Below are 15,575 nucleotides of genomic sequence, written 5' to 3'. Positions count from 1 at the left end.
TCAGTTCCAAATCAAACATGTTTATGCAACAGCACGTTGTGGTCTCATTTTCCAGTGACGAGGGGGAGTCATCACTTCCTGTTTAAATGGCTATCTACCATTTGAGTAGAAAGACAGATTGCTTCTTTGATTATTAAATCTTATGACAGCAGTTAATGACACACTTTCGTTGCCTTTATTGCAAAGTTTTTCATCCTTCACCTAAAAGTCATTTGACTCACAAGGTTGCATTGAGATGTACTCCCAATGTGACCGTCACACCTGTCTGAGCAGTTGAACGTGACACCCGGCGTTGCTTTTCTCAGACAAAAATTCACAGAGAGCTTAACTCTATTATTACAGGTGGCAGAGGAAGTTTGATGCCTAAGTAAAGCAGTAAATCTTGCAGGGTCTTTCCACGTGTAACGTTAGCTGCCACAAAAATCTAACTTTATTTCCTCTCCTTAATAAAAATGTGACTTGATTCATGACACATAAAAAAACACACATGCTAAAAATCGTGTCTTATTCCTGATGGAGGTTCCAGAAAGTTCCAGAAAAAGGATACAGCTACATTTAAATGCCTCTTCCTGCTGCTTCCCCCTAGTGTGGACAGTTGTAACTACATCCCAGTGGACTGGTCTTGAAAAACTGAAAATTGCCAATTTATTGATGCACATTATAAAAACATGAAGTTATAAAAGTAGTAAAACAACCTTTGCCTTTTCATTTTAATGTCTGAAGTTGTCTGGAACGCAAGGTTTGCTCTGATATAACTATATAAATAATGCTAAAATCTTAAAGGGTTATTCTGCAGATTTTAGATCATATCACAAATGAGAGGCAGTATAATATCGAGACAGTTAAAGCTGTATCCTTAAATTGCAATGACATAGTGTTTTAGCATCATCTTATTCAAGAACAACCCATTCTCCTGTGCACCTTTAATTACATCTCAGCTTCCATCATTACAATTATCCGTGGCTCACTAGGGTTTTACACAATGCCACCTCAACTGTTCCCCCCCAGAACAAGCAGCTGAGTTATTAGAGGCTCACCAAAATACCCCACTCTGTTCCTTTTTTTAGATTCTAATTTGGTTCTGCTGTGATTTATGTCTCGCATCTGAGTAGAGGTCGGGGAGGGGGTTCGGGGGGGGGGGGGGACTGTGCGTCACAGTCGCTCTTGACATGGATGACAAATTTCAAGGGAGGCATTTGGGGTTAATAAAGCAGAACTGAACCGAGCATTTGCAGATTTCATAAAACAGGAGGGTCCTGGACGTCTTTAGTTAAAGGCATTTCAAGGGGTTTTCCCTTCACAGGTGCAGACTTTCAGCCGAGCTGCAGGAAGGCAGCCAGAGATGTCACTCAGTGCACGAACACACATGGTGCAGGCCCATTTGGCACTTTAAGCCTTTAAGAGGCCATTGTCCTGGGCCGAGAACAATAAGCCTTGATAATGACACTCTGAAACACTATACCAGTAGGAATACGCAGAGCTAGTATGCAAAGCATGCTAATTTGTTTATGATGAAATTCATTTTTTGTTTTTTTTTTCTTTCAAGTCAAGTTGTGAACATGTAAGAATAAAACAGAAGCTGGAGAGACGCTGCCGTCATAGAAAAATCAAGGTTCAGGTCAGGATATGATCATGACAGAAGTGCAACCATATCTTTATTCTTGTCTGTTCCAACCTTCCAGAGGGTCTCCGCATTAAAAAATAATCTTGGGTGCACTTTCCAACAGCTGCCCTGTGATGAATGGAGAGGGGGTTCAGTTTGGAGTTGTGCAGAGCTCCATGTGCAGAGCGCTGGTTGTGTGGGCGCCAGGAGGTTAAAAAACTCCTGACGCCCACACAACTTCTGTTTTTCTGACTATTTATTTATTAATTCTTAGACAATTACACATATCTTAACTAACATTTGATTCCAAAACAGCATGCATCCCTGGTGGAACAAAATGTAAAGAAGTCAGTCATATTTTTCTCATGTTCTTTAAAAAAGGATCAACCTGATTCAAATCTGTAGATTAAGTTGAAATGTTTTGTCGTAATATTATCCAGCTCCACATCTTTGGGAAATACCCAGCAAACCAGACACCTCTAGACATAATCCTGACTCATCATGCACCGCACTGCAGACAAACTTTATTTTTATCAATGCTCCATTTAATATCCTTCCTTCCTTCCTTTTTCTCTTTCAAAATAATCTCAGACAGTTGTAGTCCACGTCAAATCATGTCTGGCAACTCGTAAAGATGCAGAATGTTCATTCAGTTATCTAAAACTGTATGTAACATTTTGAGAGTCAAATCTGGAAGTGCTGTATTACTCAAGAACGATAGTTCCTTCTTCAGACAACAATGGTTTAGGAGTGAACGGAAACTATGATTCTGAATGAATGCCAAAATTCTGCTTGCACTACTGTAATGCATTCATACACTACATGAATACTGCTCTTTTGAATAGGGTGAAATGAGATAAATTGCTATATTTATGAGAACAATTATTTTGACTTTATCTCATAAGTTAAAAGTCAAAAACAGAAAATCATATTTAGAAGATTAAAGTGGGAATTATGAAATAGAAAGTCATAATTATAAAAAGAGAAGTCAAAATTACAAGATGATAAGTCAGAATTATGAGACAAAGTCAACTTTATTAAATAAAAATGTGAAATTAGGAGATTTATGACAAAAGCTTTTCATCCATTTGTTTTTGTCCTAACTAGCAAAGAAAAAGCTTCCATAGTGTCCCAACTGAAACATCCTCCTTTCTAATCATATACATGAACATGACAGCATGGAGCCAACACAGAGACGCTGCATGTCCTTCTTATTGGAATGAATTGTGATGCTGTAGCAGACTCGCATCGTCTCCATTCACAGAAATCAGACCAATCACTTAGAACGCCAGTTTGCGTGCCGACGCTGAATTTAAACCCCCTCTTCATCTTCATCTCCCTCTCACAACCGCAGGCTGTCAGCCGTCATGCCAGCAGCACTCCTCCTCCTCCTCCCCTCCACCCCCACTGATCCTGTTTCCATTTGAGTAAAAGCTCCCAGTGTTATTAGTGAAGTGAGACGTGGATTGATGTTTATCCACTGTATCATGTTGTACCCCGAGCCCATAAAAAGCACATTCAAGCACAAACAAATGAAACCTTTTGCAGTTTTACACATGCCAGGGCTAGTTTAACAGTCAATTAGTCATTAAAACAAGGCCAGTCATCTCAAGATAAATCAGCACGAGGTGTTTTTCTTTCCTATTGTATCATTGAAGATCTCCGGTTGGAAACTTGTGGTGTTGTTGGAGCTCATGTACATCTTTGGTTCTGCAATAGCATTGCTCGCTCATGGCGTTACTCATGTCAGGTGACGAAGTCTTCCCAAACCCGTATGACATTGATTTATCCCTGTAAATATAGCACTTCCCTGGGAATATTCACAGTAAGCAGGAAACGGAGCGGTCAGGAGGTGTATGAGGGTGAGATAACAAGGGGTGGAAACAGTGAGTACACAACAGATAATAGAAAGATAGAGATCCGTAAGCAGGCGATGTGAGACATCGTGCAGAGTGCTGGTGCTTCTGGGAGTAAGCTCATCCTGAAATACTACTGCAGGAAGCAAATGGCACCAAGTTGTGTATATTATAAATAAGTCAGGTTAATACTTTACATTGTACAGTTTGTATTAGATACATACAGACACTTATAAGCCAGATGTACACAGAATGCCAGTACATAAATCTGCACAAACCCATTTCAAAAGACAAAAGCACTGGCAAATGGACACATCTAACAAGCATATCATCATCATATCACTAAATAAGTAAACCTTAAAAGGCTATTTCCTCATTTCAAAAGCGGTTTACACCTCAATATATACAAGCACCACCTACCATTGGAAAATGGATGATGGCTGAATTCCATCTTGTTCCATTGAAGTGAAACTCTCGCCAAAAAGCAACCGAGGCTTTATTTGTGAATGTATATGAGTCAAACCTTTGTGTAAATGCAAAGAGGCACTTTTAAGATTTACCATAGTTTTGTTTTCGGGCAAGCTAATTTTCAATGGAGTGCTGGGGCACTTGTACGCTACGCTCGTACTCACGGTAGTAGCTGTATCTTCGGCGCACCGCCGTCATGGCAGACAAAAAGTGTCCCTCTCCTTCCTGTTATCCTAACAGGAAGGAGAGTAATGGTGGACTGCTCCTAAATCCTTCCTGTTAGGTTGCACTCGGGGATCGACACTTTTTGTCTGCCATGTGGCGCATCGAAGACACAGCTGCTAATGTGAGTTGTTCAAAAACCTTCTTTTTAGTAAACTCTGTGTACACAATATTCGCAATGCTCGTGTTCATGTGTAGAGACCCTGGTGATACTACTACCAGCTACATACTACTAACTTGCCCAAAAATAAAACTACGGTAAATCTTAAAAGTGCCTTTCTCATTATTATTATGCTTTTACATGAAGGTTTGATATACATTCACAAATAAAGCCTAGGTTCCTGGTATTGTACGTGTCACTCACTGTCACACTGTCATGACTGACTGAGACGCCTGAACACAACAAAGCCATCCTTAATATTATCAGTCTCACCTGAGCTTCTCCTGCCATGACAAGTTTAAAATGTCGGCCTACTTAAAGGGCCGGCACACCCACACCCATGTGTTTTCAACCATGTGGCTAATTAGACCTCTGAGGTTATGGTTAGGGGTTATGCAAGGTCACCAAATTTTAAAGAATGAGTGATAAACGTGAAGGTGAAAGTTGTCCCATGAAATAATCATGAAATAATTAAAAGCAATTGTGCTTGTGAGATGGGTGTGTAAGGCCTGTAAGTACAATACTGAGGCGCTCGAACTTTACTTGAGCTTTTAATAAAACTTTAAACTTCTTCTTTATTGCACTTGACAGTGAAATATTGGAAGTTGGAAAGAATATAAAGGCAGAAATCAAAGTTGCTCAAGTGCCCTCACATCAGTTATATTCCTTATGTTAAATAAAGAGTGATTACATTTCTCTTTTACTTAGTGTATTGTGTCTTTGTTGATTTTTATTTGATCTATTTTTATTCAATACTTTATATCCATCAATGTACATAAAATAATCAATGACCACTCACATAACAATGCACTGGAACTATAACTGTCTTTGGCACAATAACAAGAGATATTTGAAACTTGGCGAAATAATGGACTTTTTATTTGACTTCCTTATTTTGACAGCTATAGTTAGCGGTTAGTTTGCAAGCTAAGGCTTTACATGCAGAAATCAGCTGAAGGAGACAATATTTGAAAGCTGCTTATACATCAGAACATATCATACACAATGAAATAATTCATAAAACAATAACATAATGCTGACAGGGGGCATCCTGCTGCATGCAGTCATTTTTGTTTTCATTCCTGTTTGATAGCCCACAATGCTGATAATACCCATGACCTCAGCATTTTGAGGGTTGTACTTTTCATGAAAGTTACATCATTTTGGTCAAAGTAAGAGGAATAAATGCTTCCTCCACCACTGAGAGACAGGGAACAATGGTATGCAAATGGTCCCAGAGGCAAAACAACAAGAAATATTGTACTTTTTACTATATTTATTCTAAAGCTTTAGTTACCTACTATTTGTTACTAAATTCACATTATTGATTCAAAATATAATCATTTGTGATGTATTATTAAAGATTAGGCTGTATAAAGTAGTTGAAATCCGCTCCACATTTGCTAGCTGCAACATTAAAGTGATGTATCCAATTTTAATTATCATCCAATATTATATATACGTGATTCAGAAATGGATCATGGTTCTAATTAAAGGTGCACTGTGTAGTTTTTGGGGAAGAAATTGCAATCAGAAGAGAAAGATCTTCACTGACTGAACTATTTTGTGCTTAAACAAACTAATCTTAAAGGACAACACAATTTCATACTGTTTTACTTTACCTTTTGTTTCGGCAGACCCTTTGCTCAAGAGTATTTTGATGCTAATACTTATAACATTTAACTTTTAAGTTGCGTAAAATCTTGAATGCATGACTTGTACTTTTGGGAAATGATTTCAACTAATTGGTAATGATATTTTATTGAGTATAAGGGGGTAATGGCCTCAATCCCAACCTGAAAATTAGAAAGAAAAAAAAAAAAAAAGGAAAAAAAAACAGCAAACAAAAATCACTTCTTAACCTCTCCCCATACAGCGGGCTGAGGCTGTGGTTTGATGGTTTGCTGTGATGAACTTCAGCTATGTGACTTTTTACAACTGAGGTTGAGGACAGGTTGAGAAGCATCACACTGATGGACACACGTAGTTTGGATGGAACAAGTGGACAGAGAGTGAGTCAGAAGACATCAGAGCTGCTGACAGGTCTGTCCATCATCACTTTAAAATAGCCAGGTACAAACACACAGTAACATTATGGAGAAGCTCATATAGTTTGGTTTAGCTCCCCCTACTGACGTAAAGAAGCACTGCACAGAGACAGAGGAGACACGGCAGATGTTGTAAAACGTTCAACAAATGCTTTTTTTTGGCACAGCTGTATGAATATAATCGTCCGGGCTTGACGTGGTTACATTAAGTGCATCCACTGCGGTGTTATCGCTGTCGTGAAACATTTGCTCGTTGATGACCGAAACCAAACAGCCTGTAGGTCATTAAATCCGCGTTCCCTCTTCCGAGAAAAAGGCCTTGGCACCGTTAAATTACTTATTAGACCAATTATCGTCGTGCACGTGATGCTCGCTCGTTAATAATAGATTTGATAGTCTCGTCTGTTTACGCTCAGCAGCGCTTGTGCTCGCTCCTGCTTCGACTTTTTCCGGTAACATCCCAACCCGGCCCCGAAACATGACACCCGTAGCCATGGAAACAAAACAACTGCAATTACCCAAACATGGTCAAGGGGGAAGTGTGACGACACGGCGATCGCGTGTTGACGTCACGCACAGCACGTACTTTTCTCTGCTGCTGTAGAATCGGATTCCCTTGACCGTGACAACAGTGGAGCCGAGAACGGGCTGTGAATAAATAATTAACCTGCTGCTTTCTGCTGTTCGCGCTCGTTTTTAACACGACTCACTCCCCGGTGGCGCAGCTTTATGTAATACAGGGTCCAAAAATAGGCACACTGACATCTTTACAGACAGAGGGAGAGCTGAAAATAGGTTCAAGGGTCATTTTTTTGACCCTCTTTTTGGGTTCAATTTAGCATGTTTGCTACAGCTACGTTAGCACAGGACAGGGTTAACTTTATCTGCAGCTGTATTTTAAACTGTTCTCTTGGCATTGAAGGTTTCAAGGTGAGTTTTAGTCATTTTTTTCACCCTTCTCATCTATGTTTTGCTGAAAGAGCCCCTGTGTAACAATGTATAAAAATTTTGATGTATTAATCACTATTTGATGTGTGAACAGATTGTAAGGTGCAGTGAGCTGTGTCTTAGTTGATTTATTTTAAATTTTTATGAAAGACTTGGGTCAGCTTTTCCTCAATGGTCCAAAGGATGTGACCTCATTCACATTCTCGACTGCCTCTTCCTGCTCCGCTAACAGACAGCAGCAGTAGCTAACGTTAGCTTAGAAGTGGAGGTGGAGTCCACTAATAAAACTAAAAATTTACCCCCCCCCCCCCCCCCCCCCCAATACAAAAATTTCATAGAGCCCCTTTAAAACCTGGGGGTCAATGCTCATTCTTGGGGGGTCCAGCTGTTCAGGAGCTTTCACTCACATCAGATGATGCCCATAAACCAGATGAAGAGACTCAGAGAAGATGAGAAATGGTCAGGAAAAATTTAACATCTCATCACGACATCCATTATGTTGCTATGCAGGAGCTTTTGATCAAATCTCATGATCCTCTTTAAAAGATGCTCGAAAATGTAGATTATCAAGTTTCTTTTTCTTCGTGGACACTTTACGTCCTCTGTTGCATGTTGGCTTAAAAGTTGAGGTTCCCACCTTGAAAAAACACAGTTGAGGAAATCTCTGACTACAAGGTCCATTAAGTAACTGTTTTGGAGCTTTCAAACATATTACATGATCTTCCTCAGCAGACAAAGAGCAGTTGAGAAGCTGTATAGACCTTTGATTGAAGAAAAATGTCATTTGAACATCTGCAGTCCACACAACATGGGTGGAGTTGGTAAATATAGATATTTGCTATATCGGCCAATATTCTTATGCACAACCACATTATATACATCATCTCACATATTTTGCAATGATCCCTAAAAATGTTGTTATCAAACACTTGCGACAAATATATGAACATATAATGCTGGCAGGATATTTTATAATTTTATATACTGTTAATGTCCATAATGACATCAGTCTGAAACTTCATGTGCACCTTTTTGTACATTACATTCTATGTAAAAGACAAAGACAGCATGCCAATATATTTGTAATACGCCAATATCGGCTAATAACATTGGCCGATCCATAGCTAATTGTAATCTGCGGAGCAATGAACCCTCTGGTGTGAATGCTACAAATTAATATCCCCGAATGAATGACGACAAAGGCAAGAAATCTTTTGCGCTTGTCTTATTTTATTTCCAGCGTTATACAACTTTTTGCATCTGATCGTTTTTCGAAAGTAAAAAAATAAACTATGTCATAAAATACATCTTGATAAAATACATGACGTGATCTTTTATTTTCATGGAAACACTCGAGAGCAAAATGTCAAGTTAGGGGACACCTTACAGCAAGATGTTACACCTACACACTACACGTTAGTAACCCTGTTAGTTTCACTTGTTACAACACAACTTTGTCAACAGTATTACACACACATTAGGCTACTGAGCATGATCTAACTTCACATCACATTTAGGGATTTTTTTTTTTAAGAAACACAAGATACCACCTCTTCTTTGATTACGGATGACTCGTATTTGCATGCATTTTTGTTACCAGCACAAAGTCTTATCTCGCAGGATTGCACCAGCTGTATGGAAGAAGTCAACCCTTGCACAGCCACAAGAACATGTCGTCAACACAACCTTTGATGTTTAGGGTTTACACAACATCAAAACTCACACTACAAAAGATTATTTGAGAGAGGGATCATAGCTTGCTTGCTGGCTGGTTGGAATACAATTACAGTATCATTGCATTGCATAATCTTCTTTGCATTCACAAAGCCAGAAGTGTCGGAGAGTTAAGACTATCTTTCATTAGCTCAGATGCACCAAGGCTGCCTTTGAGGCTCTCCAAGCCCTCAGCCAAGGAATCAATCTCAGAGTAATTAAAGGAGAACACTGTGCGGTAGTTGCTACAAGTGGGGCTGGAAGACATGACTGGTGTGCTCAGAGATTCAAGGTCGTTCGCCACAGACTTGTACAGGGTCTCCCAGTCTGAGAGGCAGAAGGGGCCGCTCAGGTCTATGTCTGGGACCGACGCGGCCATCTCAGGAGACACTGTCATCTCAAGGCTGGGCACCAAGTCGTCCAGGTCATCTCCTTTTAAGTCCTCCAGAGCCTCCTCCTCTGCGCTCGAACACAGGAGGATGTTGGAGTTCCCCAAGATGGCTGCAGCAGGGATGCAGGGTTCACTGTCCATCTCTTGACATATAGGAGCTTCTGTGGCGCTCTCTGGGGTCTTTCCATTCTCCAAGATGGACAGCAGCTCTGGGGAGGCCGGAGGATCCTGCAGCATTGTGTTAACATCATCACCATTATCCTCCTCCTCCTCCTCCTCCTCTTTCTCATCGTGGCCGTCGAGCTTGCAGGATGGTTTGTGGGAGGCTAAGACCTGTTCCAGTCTCTCCTTCTCTTTCAGCAGGTCCTTTATCTCTGTCTGGAGGGCAGACTTCTCGTCTTCGAGCTGGTCGGTTTCCTGAGGTGAGGAGGGACAGAATCAGAAAAAATAGAAGACTCGGCGTGAGATGGGGAGTATGAAAACACTGCTGCACTGTGGTGCTCTGCAGTCATCCCCGCTGGGCTCCTGTTATCTGTACATGTCATCCAGGAACATACAGTGCATGTGCTGTCTGTTCTCATACTTACAGCTTGCAGTGTGTCTATCAGCTCCCTCCGTCTGTTACGACACTTGGCTGCAGCAATCTTGTTCCTCTCCCTCCTGATCCTCCTCCTCTCTTCTTCCTCTTTGGAGGGCTGAAAATCAATCAGAAAAAAAAGCCAATTTTAAATGCGCATCCTGCTAACTTTTGCCATATCAGCAGTTGGCTCTTCAGCACCATTCCTCTTGCCAAAAGGGAGAGACAGAAAGATGGGGGGGGCGACAAAAAAAAAAATTCTTCCTTGCAGTGTATGCTGGGAATACTGATCTGCTCGGTGGCGGTGCAGACTCTCTTTTCAGTTCAGGCGTTAAAATGCTGCACCACTGGCACGGTCTGGTCGAGCACGTGAACGCGCACTTTTTCTTTCTTTTTTTTTTTTTAAATGCAATTTGCCATTCCATTCATAAACAGTGGTGCGCTCCCGTTACTCCAGGAGTAATTACGCGCAACACCAATTAGATATAATCCAATCTACTGTGTCCCTGCGGTCATTCATATGCACAGCTCGGTATGTTAATTTTACTTAAACAGTAAAAAAAAATAAAACAAAATAAAGAAATAAATCTACTTTCACGTCCTGTTGAAAATATCGCGATAAGTCAATTTTCTTATTGACGGGAATCAGTGGAAAAGAGTCGTGGGAAGGGATAAGACAATATGGACTCCATGATTGTTTGATTGATAGACGTACCTAATTAAAGTGACATTTCATTACCCTACCCCCCGCCCCACCTTGCTCCCCTGCATACCTTGTCTTTCAGCCCCTTCCTGTTGGAGGGCTTCGCCTTGCTCGCGGCTGCCGGGGAAGACGACTGGCTCCCGCCGTGAGTTTTGCTCTTGGCGCGTCCGGACGACGGTGAGCCAGATGTGATGACTGTCTGCACCGGCTGCACCATCCACCTCAGACCCGGCGAGGTTGAGATTGCAGTCACAGTCGGAACAAAGGAGTCTGCTACACTGGTCTCAATATCCTGCTGGAAGAAAAAAAAAAAAAAAACATGATAGAGACGTATTATGCATGTGCAGTCAAAGATTAATTTAGCTTATCTGATGAGGGAGGAATCTAACCTTTGGGTGTACTAAAATGGTACATCAATCATTTGGGATGAGGAATGTCAGAAAAAAAAATTAAAAAATAAATAAATAAAGGCTGAATCAATATTGTCTACGTATCCATCAAAATCATCTGCATGCTCTGTCATCACATCCTTATCACGCATTTTCATCATCACCATCACTCTGGAATGAAAGGTCACGACCAAGACATGTCTGTGTGAGGTACATTACAAACCTTTTTCCCCTGAAACGACACTTCCCTCACATGCACTGAGACTGCATAGATCGCCTATGTGTTTGTATAGAATCAATGTAAAGCCCGGGACAGTCTGTCTACTTGGATACGTGTGAACATTTTGTCCCTGTTGTCCACATGAGAGCCTTTTGCAACCCAGTTTTAGCCGTATGCATGAATGATCTTGCAAGATTTCATTAAATGTGAATCGTATTTTTTTGATGATCTTCTACCTTGGCGCCGTCCACTGATGATGAAAGCGAGTCAGGAGGATGCTGGCTGCACCCAGGGGTGTCCCCGCCAGGCGATGCTGTGCTACAGCTGGACGATGAGTCGAACTCAGAGCTGGAGTCTGGATGCATGTTCTCGTCTAACAATTACTGCATACAAAAAAAAATAACAAAATTTAAAAAAAGATAGAAGAGTCTATCTAAGTCTATGTAGAAAACTGACGCCTTAACGTCTTTCTATATTCCATTTGCCGGGTTCATAAATGGTAACTGTGCAGATAGTGGAGAGGCCCGCCTTTTATAGTGAGCTGGAATTTTATGAATGAAATCTGTGTGGTGAGACCGAACCATCTGACAGAGGGAGAGGTGAGTGAGGGGGAAAAAAGCGAGCAGATGTTTTCCAATGTAACAATGAAATCCTGCAAATGTCCGAACAGAAACGCGAGAGGCGTTTTCATTTTCATTTATCTTATCCACTCAGATACTCAAAATATAAAATAACCGGTATGTGCGAAGTGACGACCCCCGTCTGCAAGAGGTGCCCATCGCCATGAATGAACTACGTCAGTTCACGTATGCAGCATCTGCATGATATACATCATGTTCCCTTTATGTCTACATATGTACTGGTTTTAATTCCACTTATATCAACACAAACGTAGAAAGAATGGAGTTGGTGAAGAATATCAATGATAATTTTGTGATGTTTCACTACTGTGTGTCCCCTCAGAATCGCTTAGATCAGAACAATGCTGATGGAGCGGCAACAAACTGCCCCAAATCACAGTTCATTTATTTATCACCAATATTGTGAAAACCGGCATGATTTCATTAACGCGCGCGGCTTCCAGCACACTGCCTCATTATTTATGAGCTGCTAAATCAAGTGTCGACCATACATCACAGTGCCTTTCACCTGTCTCTGCATATGAATAGAGCTCCAGCAACAGAAATTGTCGCTGGAGTACAGCAGCCAATCGCGGAGTGAACCGGGCGAGCCATATATGGCGCTTCCGGCGAGCAGGGGGCGCGCCTGTGTGGCGCACGGAGAGCGCGCATGCAGACGGACCCGTGTGTGTGTGTGTGTGTGTGTGTGTGTGGCCCACTCACTCAGAGACACAAAACAAAAAGTGAAACATGCGCTAAAAGGCTCGGCCGTCATGAATTGTGGGCTACCCGATAACAGCGTCATTAGCTGCGACTTGACTGACCGCAGAGGCGCTGGGCTGCTTTCAGGACACGCAGAGGAGGGTAGACCCCTGCACTTGAACCACAAGAATAGACTGCAGACAGCTTTTTTTTCTGTGCGTAGATTTAAACCTTGTGAGTGCATCATACATTCTGACATCACACTGATGAGTTACCGCAGACACTTAAACATGTTTAATCATCCTCTTTTCCAGGAGAAATGTATTGATTTGGTGGCTGATTTCCTGCTTTTGTTCTCCCACTTTCACACATACTAATGAGCTCTGCTGATGCAGTTTATTGGCACCAATTATGTAAGCGTCATTCCCGCTCATCAAGCTCCTGTATGAAAAGGGATTGTATATAGGCTATATTTAGGTTTCCCATGGCCTCACCCCTCAAGTGAGAGCGATAGATGGTGAATAGAGAGGGGGGCCTCTCCCCTTCTCTGATGGGGCTGCGCTCCCGGCTGCTTCCCGGCAGAGCCAGCCCCCCTCCGGGCTTATTTACCGGCATATCATTAGGTGGTCGGCTTGAGCCTATTCAGCCGGTGGCGGCTCAAGACTAGACGGGTTCAAAGGTCGGACATAACTACAGACACCTCTCACTACAGCTCACAGGCTTGTTTTCATCAGAGCAGGTGGAGCGTGAATGTGCGTGAGTGTAGAAGTTTATTTTTAGACTCCGTGACATCAGCTGTTAGAGTTCATGTAAATTAGGTGAATACATCATTTAAGTTTACTTAGTTCATGTGACTAACACCACTGCTGTTAAGCGACGAGACTTATTAATAAATTATATATCCAGCGATTATTTATAAAACGTAATAAACGAATAGGCTATTACATTAGTATGTTGCAAAAAACACTTTTCTGAAAGTTAAGGTTGTTTGAAGATGATGTCATTCATCGTTTAATCATCATCTCCTTTGTGTAGCTGCAGACTCATTTATTTACTTTTTATAACTTGTGCACAAGACTATTATTATGGATACCAACTATATTATTATGAAAAGGCAACTCACGTTATAATTAGCATTATTTCTACGATCACATCTTGCCTACTCTTATCACAAAAGAAGTGCAAAACCTTGTCCGGAACAAAAATGTCTGGGTCAGCACTCTTTGATCTGGATGCGGTTCTTGCCAACAAGTCAAACAAACAGGCCACTCAAACAATCCACAAGATAAACGGGTTGTTTGGTGTCCCGTTTCATTCCGCTGCTCCGCAAGACACCACTGTCTGAGAGCCGCGACACAGACAGAGCTCACACTCCGACACCGTTTCCTGGAACCAGATATTCCGGCTCCTATGAAAACAAACAAACCGTGCTGCCTCTCAACAGAGCGACGAGGAAGAGTCGGCTTTTTTTTTTCTTCCCGGAGTGAGCTGTCGTCACAGCACAAACGATCGTTGTTGCTATGCAAAACGAGGACGTCACTGACGCGAAGGGGTGGAGTGTTGCCATGCCAACCAGGAATGTTCAACAAAACACAAGCGCGGGAAGCAAAACACAACTCCTTTAGCCTGAATTGCTGCACTTTTACACACTAACGCTATTATAATATATTTATACATGGTTTTAATGGAATTCCAACGCTTTTAAATGTATTTTTGTTTTTTGTTTTTTTTTAACAACAGCCTAGTCTGAACCTTGGGCATTGTTTGAAGACAGGCAGTTAAGAGGGGCATTTCCTAGAAGACCTCTAGGAATACAAAGAAAAATAGGAAATCCTAACATAATTATTGTGAATGTAAGAATGACTATTATAATCTGAGTTTTTGCCTCATGCTCTTTCTTTTTATATGATTATGGTAGAGTATTTGTGGTTTTTTGTTTTGTTTTGTTTTTAACCAATTCTTTAGGCCTACTTCTAAATTATGGGCAAATTTACAGGACACGGGTGTTAGATAGCCTTAAATAGGGTGCTCATGTGAAAGAAATATGTTGTAAGGTAATATAGAAATCCTCATATATTACAGATAATGGCCATTGGTGCAATGTCAAACCTTTGTTTGAGTGACTGATAGCTCCTTATGTAAATCGCAAAGGATTCCCTCTCGCAGACGCAGGGGAAGACCTGTATTATCAAGCTTGACACCCATGAGAAGAGCAAACTGCTCTCGTGGAAAAGTACACATGACAAACCGGTTATCTGCTTACCGTGCAACTAAACACACCCTAGCCTGGATTTCAAACAAACGGTACAAGCACTGCCTGAGGGCGTACTACACATGTAACTGCTCCTGCCCTGACGTGTTCCCTTTTCAGTGTTTACAGTTAATTTTGATTCCACGTAAATTATAGGCTACAGGCTTTAGACACAAAGTTCTTTGCATCTCAGCTTAGAGGACCAGTTTCAGCTTTTTGCAGATAGCCAACAAACACAGATATATTTGCACACATCATGTTTTTCATCCACTTCTGCCACTTTAACACTACTATTGTTTTTTGCATATAGATCTAAAATGCATGGCACCTACGGGTTTAGATTACGGTAAAGGTTATAAGAAAGTAAGTAGGAAAGTTTGAACTATAGCAAATAGGATTTGAATGCATGAAACAAGGACCTCCCTGTTACTAATGTTTGTCTTGAAACCCTTTAAACTTGCTTTGCAGACACTCAACGCAGTGCTTTGAAGCTGTCTCTTTAAATCATACTGTACAATATAGTTTGCATGTTTGGACATGTTTCTCTGTGGGAGTTTTAAAATAAACTGATGTGGGATTAAACACTGCTTGAAAAAACAACATTATTCTGTGAGGAAACTTGTTTTAGTTATTTGTAGTATCAGTTGTCATGCCAACATGAGAAAGGATTGAAATGTTGCCTTGTGTTAACCCTGATGGATGAA

General features: G+C 41.2%; 1 protein-coding gene across 2 annotated transcripts; it reads right to left on the bottom strand.

Moving 5' to 3' along the window:
- Nucleotides 1-7,736: 7,736 nt before the first annotated feature.
- LOC119012066 (proto-oncogene c-Fos-like) lies at nt 7,737-11,841 on the bottom strand. Of its 2 annotated transcripts, none has more exons than XM_037085534.1 (4): nt 11,535-11,841; nt 10,760-10,981; nt 9,997-10,104; nt 7,737-9,826 (listed from the first exon to the last, which is right to left on the bottom strand). In XM_037085534.1, exons 1-4 carry the CDS (start codon nt 11,661-11,663, stop codon nt 9,125-9,127), a joined length of 1,161 nt encoding a protein of 386 aa, XP_036941429.1. In that variant the 5' UTR covers nt 11,664-11,841; the 3' UTR covers nt 7,737-9,124. The 2 variants fall into 2 exon arrangements, with proteins under 2 accessions (XP_036941429.1, XP_036941428.1); XM_037085533.1 differs by having other exon boundaries at nt 10,760-10,984; nt 11,535-11,840.
- Between the last annotated feature and the right edge of the window lie 3,734 nt (nt 11,842-15,575).

The sequence above is a fragment of the Acanthopagrus latus genome, chromosome 22 (genome assembly GCF_904848185.1).
Source record: "Acanthopagrus latus isolate v.2019 chromosome 22, fAcaLat1.1, whole genome shotgun sequence".
In the NCBI taxonomy this organism is placed as follows: Eukaryota; Metazoa; Chordata; class Actinopteri; order Spariformes; family Sparidae; genus Acanthopagrus; species Acanthopagrus latus.
Note: the sequence above shows the minus strand (reverse complement) of the source record. Positions and strands in the feature narration are given on the sequence as shown.

What these genes read in the sequence shown, in the direction of transcription:
- LOC119012066 (XM_037085533.1), bottom strand. Translation starts at nt 11,663, where the DNA reads ATGCATCCAGACTCCAGCTCTGAGTTCGACTCATCGTCCAGCTGTAGC. An exon ending in CATCAGTGGACGGCGCCAAG is followed by an intron (nt 10,985 to 11,534) that starts GTAGAAGATCAT and finishes TTTTTCTTCCAG; the next exon opens with CAGGATATTGAGACCAGTGT. An exon ending in GGAAGGGGCTGAAAGACAAG is followed by an intron (nt 10,105 to 10,759) that starts GTATGCAGGGGA and finishes ATTGATTTTCAG; the next exon opens with CCCTCCAAAGAGGAAGAAGA.